Here is a 10,722-nt window from a genome sequence, read left to right on the forward strand (position 1 = left end):
GGCTATCCTTGTGGGCATGGCATCTGGATTTCATCTTCTCTTTGTCTTTGTGTGCCAGAAAAAGAGGAGAGTGTGCCCTAACCTTGGACCCCTCCTGCCCTCTTCTGCTGAGATGAAGAAAAGTTCCAGCTTCTAGAAGGACATCAGGACAAAGATATGTAATGAAAATAAGTCCAGGCTGGCTGTCCTTGTGGGCATCAGCTGCTGGCATCTGCATTGCTGCTGCCATGAGCATGGCACAGCAGGTAAAAGATTGCATTTCCTTGTGTGACACAGGAGCTCTTGACTTGAAAGCAAGAGGGATGCAATAGAAAGAGCTGCAACCTCTGCCAGACATGGCAAAGGTGAGTGGGATGTTGTTTCAATTAGTGCTGATGTCAGGAAGGACTGTAAGGATGGAAAGGCTGGTGTTTGCCATGGGCAGGGAAACACATCTGGTTTTCATCTTCTCTTTGTCTTTGTGTTCCAGAAAAAGAGGAGAGTGTGCCCTCACCTTGGACCCCTCCTGCCCTCTTCTGCTGAGATGGAGAAATGTTCCAGCTTCTAGAAGGACATCAGGACAAAGGTATGTAATGAAAATAAGTCCAGGCTGGCTGTCCTTGTGGGCATCAGCTGCTGGCATCTGCATTTCTGCTGCCATGAGCATGGCACAGCAGGTAAGGGATTGCTTTTCCTTGTGGGACAGCTGTTAAGCCATTCTGATTCACCCTTTTCATCCACAGCATACAGATTTTTCCCACACTGCTGTTTTTATCCAGCAGTGTGCATATGTGCAGTGGTACAGAGGTTGGTGGCCCTGCCTGTGGCAGGGAGTTGGAGATTCCAGATCCTTGAGGTCCCTTCCAACCAGTGCCATTCTATGTGTGTGTGTGTGACTGGCTAAACACCAATTGTTGCTAGCTCAGCAGGTATACTGCTAATTATTGAATGCCTGACAGCTGCTTATCAACACTTGGCCACTATTTCTGGACACCTGCTCATCCCTGAAGAGAGAGAAGTTTGGAAGGAGGACAGAGGGGAGTCTCTTGATGCCTGCCTGTTGCATCCCAACCTGCCCACAGAGTGAGTCAGTTCGGCCTTGTGTGGAGGCCCTGGCTTCTTTGGAGTCTGTTTTTCTTTTGCTGAGCTTCTCCTATCCAAACAGAATGGCCTTACAACATGCTTTCTGGTCCTTAATGCTATACCCATGCAATTTGTAACTATTACAGTTCTGTAGGTGAGAATTGATCACATGATTGAACAACTGTATTTCTAAAATATGTTATGAAATAACTTCTTTTTACTAATACTAATAAAGTCTTTCTACTTTTTCAAACTGTTTCTAAGGGCAAATTACAAAACACATGGTGCTGTACTGCTTCAGAGCAATCCCACATTTGATAGCCAGTGCAGAAACAACATTCCATCCTACAGCATTAGCTAGTTCAGAGGTACCAGACGTGTATCTGGATGTGGCTGTTGTGCATAACTGGGGCTGAGGGATCAGAAGTGACAGCTCCACTCTTGGAGACCACAGAACTGAAATGGAAAGATAAAATAGTTGCAGGGCAATTGTTCTCTGTGCCTGAAGCAGGGACCGATTTATGGGGGAGAGATTTAACAGTTAAATGAGGATTACAGCTGCAAGTCTGTGAAACAGATATCAGGGGTCAATGAATGTGTTAACAGCTGTGATGAGAAGAAATGAATCCAAAGGTGTGGGCAGGGGAAGGAAATCGGGGTGGACTCACAATTTTCCCTTACAAATAACTGCCCAAGGAGGGAGTGGAGCTGTGAAACAGCAACAATATCCCATACCCTTAGAAGGGAGAGTGGGTCTAAAAGCTGTAACACAGACAGTGCTTAAGGATGGTCTTCTGGAACCTTGTCTGTGGCCTTATAACACCCCAATCCTGTCGGCACGGAAGGCAGACGGCACGTATCGGCTGGTGCAAGATGTAAGGAAATGACTGAACCCGTTCTCAAAAGACAGCCTGTGGTTCCTAACCCCTATACCCTAATGAGTCAGATCCCACACGGACAGCAGTGGTTTGGTGTGAGAGACCTCAAAGATGCTTTCCGGACAGCCTCTGGACTCAGAGAGAAATGGCTGCGTTTGTATGAGGACACATTGTAATCCTGTCGTGATTCGTGATGATACTGTAGATACTGGAACTCGTGCTAATCCTTGTCTTTGCAGCATTTGAAGCAAGCGACTGGTGCTGCTGTCATGCAGAAAGCTCCCTTCCAACCACTCAGCAAGCATTTGGATGAGACAGCTTCCTGCTGGGAGCCCTCCGACATCACTGCTGCCTCCTCCAGAACCATACCTGCAGATGCTTCAGAGCTCTTCAGCATGGACTTCCTTCCTCCCATCAGCAGCTGCTCCTGCACTGACCTTCATTCACACTGGGATACCATCTGCTTCCAGCAGGAGCTGACCTGCGAGACAGAGAAAGGAAACGTGGGATGAGCACAAATGCAGAAGCACAAGGCTGTGTCACCACCACGTCTTGCAGCCTTGGGAAGTCAGCTGCAACTGCAGCCTTGGTCAGAATTACAACGGGCACCGTAAATTAAGTGTGACCTCTGAAGTTGTTGCCATGATCAGAAATAGACGCTGAAATCGCTCACATAACTGTCGGTGGTTCCCTCCAAATTCTTTTGCTTTGGGGAACAGATGGACTCGGAATGGAAGGACACGAGAAAAATGACATCTGTTTGAGCTCAGCAGACTTGAGAGGTGGGCCTGGGTGAACCTCATGAGGTTCAGCACAGCCAAGTGCAAGGTTTGGCATTTGGGCCGGAGGAATCCCAGGCATTCTTTTGTCATCGTGGTGGTTTCCAATAGACCCCAACAATGAGACATCAGGTCGCCGTGTGGGCTCCTGGGTGACACTGCCATTTCCCAGCCATTGCAGCCTAGGGGCAAATAAAGTAAAATACTTCAGAAAGATCTCACACTGATTGCATATTTTACTGTTCTTTTACACAAAACAGAAGGAGAGGGCAGCAGATGCATACAGCTGCATCAACACCCAGGCTGCTGAAGGAATGGAAAGACAGAAACATCAAATATCAATGCCTTATTCTAATGCAAGGAGGGAAGCTTCTATCAATGTTACTTTTTATCATTTAAAATGAGCAGTTGGCACTCTTAAAGGAAAATCCTAGGCCCCAGGTTCTGACAGTGTGGCAATCTGGACTCAGCTGTGACTGATCCAAACAGTCTGTTCCAGATTTTAACATCCCTTCTATGCATTCACAAGTTTTCTCTCTTGACTTCCCCTTACAGCCGTTAGATGCCAGCAAAACATCCCACAAACACTCCTTACCTCTGTGCACACAGGCACCCATCCAACCAGAGCCATCAGTCATTCCCAGCCATGCGCTCTTCCTCCAATCATGGTCAGCATCACACGGCCGTCACGCAGCTCACTTGACTCAGTTTTTCTCTTCTTTCTGGAGGTGTCCTTGCTTCTCAGCCTTACCTTCTCGTGATGTTTATCTCGCTCTGCAGCTCCTGCTCTGAATAGGCTTTCTTGGATTCCCGCATGACAGGCACAAAATGCAGCCACAGCCCCTGCCACCAAGGTCAGCTCTTCAGCACACATTACCTGAGGAGCACTTGGCAACTCCTGCAACCTGAGCAGTGCCAGGAAGACTGTTTCACTTCTGCTTCTCCTGGCTCAGAAATTCATTTTCCTACCTAGAAAATGGGAAAAAAAAAGAAAGACAAAAAATCCTGACATAAAGGAGACACAATTGATACTACGGAATTCTGGAAGGCAAGGGATTTGCCCCCTATGATGAGAAGTTGACTGCAAAGAACTAAGAAGAGCCATGAGCAGGTTGTGAACTTGTGGGTAAAATTAGGAAGTGCAGCAGTGCAGGGCTTCTGGAGGTGAGGGTCTGCTACAGCCGCCTGGAAAGAGAGCCTGTTGGTGGGAGCTGCTTACTGCAGCCAGCAGAAGCATCGCACTCACTGACTCTCATCCTGATGGGGGATTCCAGTCAGTCTGGGAAATCAGCATGGCTGGCTGCAAGCAATCTGACAGACTCCTGGAGTGCAGTGAGAATCACTCTGTGGTGCAGGCATTGGGCACAGCAAGCAGAAGGGAAGCATTGCTGGACATGGTGCACACCAGGGGTTACGACAGGAGGCGGTCAGGGCTGCAGTGACCATGCCCTCCTTGAGTTGGTGATCTCAAGGAATGCGGGCCTGGCAGGAAGCAAAGGCAGGAGCCTGAACTTCAGGAGAGCCAGCTGCAGGCTGTTCCAGGAATTCTTGGACGAGATCCTCTGGACAACTGTTTGTAGGGGCAAAGGGATGGAAAAGAGCTGGTCACTTTCTCAGAAAAAAACTTGCTCAGGTTGCACGCTGAGCTGCAGGAGAGGAAGGGGAGGAGGTGCCAGCACGGCTCTGCATGATGCTCTGCCACACTGGGCAGCTTGATCATGGCTCAGCAGTGGGATCAGACGAGGAGAAGGGGAGAAGGAAATCAAGGATGGGAGGGAACCATCAGACACAGTCGGTGAGTGTCTGTGAAGTCTGGCAGACCCAGAGATTCCCAGGTTGTTTCTGCTTTCGTAGCATTTGTGTGCTGCAGGGTGAGCAAAAGGTTCTGCTGCTTGATTCTTCTGCAGGAGCCGCCTAAAAGGGAAATGGCCACTGAGCTGCAGACCAAGCAGTACTGCCTGACGTTGGCCAGGGGGAGCTTCTCCTGCCGCAGTGTGCTGATGACAGGTCTGGAGATGATCTGCACGGCCAGCTCGTAGATGGGAGCCAGGAAAGGACATGATGGGAGGAGGGAGGTGTTAAGCAACATCCAAGGCATGAAAATGCATCAGAAAGCCCTGAAAAGCATCACAAAGCCACAGCCAGGAAGCTTGGGAGTATCATGAGCAGCATCCAGGATGCGAGAGATTATTTGCTACCATGCCAAATGGTAGCAGAGCTCCCCCTGCAGACATCCCAAAGCCAGACAAAACAGGAACAAACCCGGAGCTGTGCTGCACGCACCCCACAGCCACAGCATTGCAAGCTGGGGTGCCTTGCTGTGTGCTGCATTCATCCCAGTCCGTGTGAATGAAGACTCTGGAGGCAGTCAAGGCGTTGGTTGAGCACGAGTGTGCTTTTATTATTATATAAAGGACAGGAGGGTGTGAGAGGTCCACGGTGAAGATGGGACTCATCCTGTCTTGTCATGGAGAGAGTGGCTCAGAGCTCTCAGTGCTGCTATCCGGTGCCTGGGACTGGAGGCCTGATTGAAAGTCCCCTTGCAAGAGGCTCTGCTCCTCCTCACTGATGCTGACCTGCTCCTGCATGGAGGTGCTGCTGTCAGGGCACTCACACTGTGCTTCAGATGGGCTGCACTGCAGAGACTCTTGGTTAAAATCCACACTTGTGACTGTGGTGTCTGGGAGGCTCAGGTCAGCAACTTCAGCAGAGCCAGGTGTAATGAGAGCATGGACTTCGATGAGCTCCTTCTCTCCATTAATGTTGTTAGATGGAAGGCTGCTATTGGAACTGCAGCAATTTGTGCTTCCTAAGAGCTCTCCACTGATGGAAGCACAGAGAGCATCCTCGCTACTTGCCCTGGATCTTATGGCTTGGCAAGGGCTCGATTCACCTAGAAAGGATACACAGGGGTTAGTGTCAAACTTTCACAAGCTGAATTACGCCAGTGGTTCTTGATCAGGGATGAAGATTTAGGCATGGGATTGGACGCTAGAAAGAGATACAAGTGCAGAGCATACTTGAATTCTATGTTCCTGAAAAGCAGGGATTTGGAAACTGCATTTGCACCCTTACCTGCCAGGACTACCACTGCTGTTTCTGAGGGCTGCCTGGCATTGCGCTGCAGTTGGCGTTTGCTCCCAGAAAATGGCTTTCTGAGGCTGAAGCAGCAACACCAACTGCTAGCTGGCGATTCCTCCTTCTTGCTGGGTGGATTTTGTCTGGAGAGAGAAAACAGCCAATGCTGTGAGTCGTGCGTGGTGCAGGGTGAGGGAAGAGCAGCACTGAGCTCTTGGCAGCAGTTTCTTGTTCCTGGGACTGCCTGGTTTCTGCAGAAACACAACTTAGAAACTCGCTGTTTCCAGCAGTTGAGGATGGCTCCGTTCTACAGCTCAGCCCTGAAGTCTTGCTGGCTAAATTCCCCTCAACTCTGTCAAGCAAGATGCAGAGCATGTGAGCAAAGGCTCCACAGCTGTACAGCACAGCATCTGAGGGATGGCTTTGATGGAGCTGGCAGGCGTAACTGCTTTCTGAGGAACCGTGCAGCCATAAAGGAAGTTCAGAAGCATCTCTGACTATTACATTAGCACCTCATCGGCCTCATCTCACTGCCATGTTTAATTTCCTGTGCCAGCAAGTCTGACCAACTGCTCTGCTTAGAGGAGAACTGGATTTGGTTTCAGGCACGTGGCCCTGAAATCTAGAAAACCACACCTTAGCCTAACTTACTTTCAGCAACTTCTGGCACTAGAAATACTGGAAAAAAAAAAACACTAACACCCACCCAGACAATGATGCTAGCTGCTGGAAAAGAAAGTCCTCTTTACCTGTCAGATGGAAAGTCAACGACGGTGTGGAATTTGCCCTGCCCAGCTGCAGGGCTTTCTTCCACTACAATGTCCCTGCTGCTCTCTGTCACAGGGGGAGAGCTGCTGTGGCCTCGCCTCTGTGCCTGTGCCTCCTCCAGGCTGAGCAGCTTTGTGGCAGCAGAAGAGACCCCCACAGACTTGGGCCCTGGGAGAGAATTGTGCCCTGTCAGGGAAAACCACAGGTAAGAGTGAGGATCAGAAAGCAGCAGCACAGCCACCACAGTTCTGGGGGAGGTGCTGTAGTTTTCTCAGGCTTGCTTATCTGAGCCACTGGAAGAACAGAAGCCCAAAATAACCATGTGGGCAGAAGTCTGTTTATGGCAAAGGACACGGTTATAACTAAGAGCAGCTTACTGTATCAAAACAGGCAAGGAAAAACCCAAGGAAATGGGGGCAGGGAACTGAGAAAGCTTCGCTGCCACGCTTGCATCAAGCTTTTCCTGCATGCAAACCATAATAATGATGGTTTCCTCCTTGTGAAGTTTGGGCTTGGACATTCTCAGCATCCAGCAACAGGATGCCAGATTCTAATGGAAGCCCAGAGGTCTGCTGTCCCCTTGATGGTAAAAGAGAATCTCAAAGGTCCCGGAGAAGGCCTGCATTTGGTCAAGGTGTCAGGTCAAGATAAAGTTAATGGAGGAAGACACTCACCTGCTGCATCTGCAATGTCTGCTCCGGATTTGGAGCAGAAGAGGACGTCTGTGTGGTTGATGAGAAATTCCACCACATCCGACTGCGTCTGCAGCTCCATGCAGGCAGCTCTTCCGCTGGCGCAGGCAGACTCGTTCTGCTGTGATCTGTAGAAAAGGCAGATTTTAGAAGTCATTTCTCCAAGACCGTTTCCCCGAGTCTGAATTGTTGCAGCCAAAAGCTGTCAGCTGAGGCTCTGGAGACTTCCGCAGTGGGCAATCAGTGATGCCACTGCAGAAATTCCCCTGGATGATCAAGGACACGTCAGTCCCATCTCAACAAGACTGCAGAAATTGTCACATAGACATTGTGCCCGTGGGATTGGAGAACAGCCCAGGCTCCAGCTCTTCTGTCAGCCACAGATTTTACAGGAGAAGAGCACATTTGATGGCGAAAAAGGGAGGACTGTTTTTTTTTTTTACTGGAGAACAGATGTCAGTGTTGTGTTGAATCAGAACCAGAAGTTTACCTTAAGAGGTTTGGAGCCCACACAATGGCTAGGTTCTTGGCATGCATGTTTGTGATGGTGGAGCTCCCAGCCAGACACGCCAAGTGTCTCATCAGGAACTCCAGTGTCCTGGAAAACAAGAGAGGCAAACGTTCAGCACCAACGAGCATGCCGTGCTGCAATTCAGAAAGCAAACCTCCATTCATGCTACTTCTTGTGATTGCTACTGTCACGGAAGATGAAGTAGATCCAACCTGACTGAGTGCCACGCTGCAGCACCAAGCCCCAGCACAGCACAGCCGCAGCCATCAGCTGCACCAAGCGTGCCCCCGTGCCCAGGAACTGACCCCATAAAGTAAGCCCATGGAGCCTTCAACCCTTCAGCATACACAGGCATCGTGTTGCCGGCGTGAGACAGAGCCTGGAACCGCATCGTTGCCCTCTGCAATGCAGCAGGGCTGAGCTCAGCAGGCTGAGGGCAGCACTGACCTGTAGTGAGGAGCGGGCAGCTGCTGGATGACGTCCTGCATTCTGAGCAGCCGCTCCTCCTCTGTAGCGGCACCAACAGCATCCTGGAGTAGTGCAGAAAGGGAGCGAGACACCAATCAGGCTAGTACACCACTGCGAGTAAACCTCGTGGGGCTGACAGCAAAAGGGCCTCCGAGCTGGGGCACTGCTGCAGCCATCTGCCAAGAGGCCCAGGAAGAGGGAAATGAAAGACGTGGCCTTGTGCTTACCGAGAACTTGCCGTACAGCTGGTGGGTGAGCAGAGGGTTCGGGAGCTCCCTGAAGTACATCTTGCAGAGGGAGCTCACGCTGTGAATGTCACGGACGGTGAGCTCAGGAATCTGCTCCGACTCAAATTCCTGCCTGGAGAGAGGGACGCAAACCCGGTTGAGCGAGAGGAAGGCAAGCCCAAAGCCACACCAGATGCACTCAGGCTGTGTCAGTCGCAGCACTCTTACCGCAGCCTCTGGATGTTGGACGCGACGCCGGACAGGCGGTATATCCCCTGCACCACGCCGTGCTGCTCAAGGAACTCAGCGCAGCTCTGGAGGACCTGGGGGACTGAAGAACACGTGCCAGCCGTCAGTGGAGCTCCTGATTCAAGTCCTGCTGCAGGCTGTGCTTCACATCCCATCCACTAAGCCCAGCCAGGCTTGGCTGAAGCAAATACAGATGTGCTTGTCTCTTAGGAGCATCCGCCTCACTTTATCCTTCAGCCATCAACTCCCATTACACGTGTCTCCACGGCTATCAGCCTGCCCCCTGCTAGATATGAGCTCCCTTTCATCTTCTTTAGATGCCCAGCAGAGGAAGATCTCAGGAATGGGCAGCTCCTTACCATCACGACCGGAGTGGAGAAGATGCTCTCCCAGGTCACCGCCAAACACCCTTTCCTTCTCCACCTCCCGCTCGGTCGGTTTCTTTGGGCGGGCCTTCACCAAGGAACGAAGGAAGGTGAGGATCTTGCTGCGTTTCTTGGGCACTGCACAACAAAAGGAAGAAACCAGGTCATTTCAGGTCTGGCTCCGTTGGACGAGGCCGAGCACAGCACATTCTACAGAGCACGTCAGAACGGGAAGAACATTACCAACCAGTACATACAAAAAGGGATTTTCCCCATCTCTGGAGGAGCCCAAGGCCAGGTTGGATGGGGTCCTGGGCAGCCTGGTCTAATCTGACATTAAATGTGGGGGCTGGGAGACCATCCTGAGGCGGGAGGGTTGGAGCATGATGATCCCTGAGTTCCCTTCCATCCCAAGCCATTCTATGAAGATTCTATACTTTCCCCAAGTCCAGTCATAAACACAGGAGGATTGGGCCAAATCTCTGCCCCATGGTGTGCATGAAGAATCATCAACTCAGAGGACAATGTGGGATGGATTAAGGAGGTACTAAACATTGAACGCACCCCAAAAAAGACTTCATTTTGCTTTCCCACACCATCAAATGTAACATCCGTACCTGGCTTTGGCACTGAGTTGATGAGTGCCTCAGGAATGTTCTTATTAATGAGTTCCACACACTCCCCTGGGAAAAATCCAACCTGTAACAAGAAGAGAGGCCAACTATTGCATGCAGCACTTCTCAGATCTGAACTGTTAAACCAAAAGCCACGTAACATTTCCCTCGGAATGTGCTTGCCTGACATTCCATAAGACTATCCAGCAGAAAATGGCCATAGTTCAAAGCACAAACGTAATAATTTTTCAACATTTGCAGATAAAGGCAAGGTCCTCTGGCACCGACACAGGGAAACTGTTTATGTCCATTAGGCATCCTATGCAGGCAGAGCAGCTCTAAGCTGAGATTCCTGCCTCTACTGAAGTTGCACTCTCCAGTCTGAAGCTTGTGCCTACCTGGAAGCCGAGCTTGCCTCTCCACCAGGGGGTCAGCTCCTTTGGTGGCATGTTGATGACACAGATGATGTCTCCCACCTGCAAGAGATTGCAACGTCAGTCCCAGCTTCAGCACAGCTGGGAGGAAAGCACAGCTCAAATGTCTGCATTCTTCTGCACTGCCAAACATCGCTGAGCATGAGAGCACTTGCACCAGTGCAGCTCTGAAGGCATTTGCCATTGTAAAATTGAACAAGGAACGCCTTGAACTGCTTACCTCAAAGGAGAGTTCATCCGCTGCCTGGGCAACGTATCTCTTAACGACATCGGCAGCAGCAATAGCTGGAACATTCACAGGTGCCACCTCATGGTCCAGCAGGGGCTTCCCCTTGTTCTCAGCCTGAAACAGAGAGCACAGGCCACGGTGAGGAGCTGGGAACCAACAAGGAGGATTTCAAGGTGAGGAGCACATCTGCAGAGAAAGCTGCAGGAAATGCACTCGGCCCTTATCATGGGCACTTCAGAAGGAACTGCAAATCTAATAACGGCTGTTTCTCTCCCTGGTGTGCAGCAGGCACACGCCAGGCAATGCAAAGATGCATCTCTCCCCACCCAGACTAATCAGCAATGGCACTGACGCAGACAGGTGGCCTT

General features: G+C 50.7%; 2 protein-coding genes across 2 annotated transcripts; both read right to left on the reverse strand.

Annotated features, from left to right (window-relative positions):
- Nucleotides 1-6,466: 6,466 nt before the first annotated feature.
- LOC149912488 (rho GTPase-activating protein 32-like) lies at nt 6,467-8,004 on the reverse strand. The gene is made up of 4 exons (XM_090131119.1): nt 7,748-8,004; nt 7,240-7,385; nt 6,615-6,751; nt 6,467-6,475 (listed from the first exon to the last, which is right to left on the reverse strand). Exons 1-4 carry the CDS (start codon nt 7,930-7,932, stop codon nt 6,467-6,469), a joined length of 477 nt encoding a protein of 158 aa, XP_089987245.1. The 5' UTR covers nt 7,933-8,004.
- Nucleotides 8,005-8,034: 30 nt separating this feature from the next.
- On the reverse strand, nt 8,035-10,415 carry LOC149912489 (rho GTPase-activating protein 32-like). The gene is made up of 5 exons (XM_090131120.1): nt 10,346-10,415; nt 10,090-10,167; nt 9,695-9,776; nt 9,011-9,215; nt 8,035-8,038 (listed from the first exon to the last, which is right to left on the reverse strand). The coding sequence occupies exons 2-5, from the start codon at nt 10,138-10,140 to the stop codon at nt 8,035-8,037; spliced, it is 342 nt and encodes a 113-aa protein (XP_089987246.1). The 5' UTR covers nt 10,141-10,167; nt 10,346-10,415.
- Between the last annotated feature and the right edge of the window lie 307 nt (nt 10,416-10,722).

Source organism: Phasianus colchicus, chromosome Z, assembly GCF_987193195.1.
Source record: "Phasianus colchicus chromosome Z, bPhaCol1.hap1.1, whole genome shotgun sequence".
Taxonomy (NCBI): Eukaryota; Metazoa; Chordata; class Aves; order Galliformes; family Phasianidae; genus Phasianus; species Phasianus colchicus.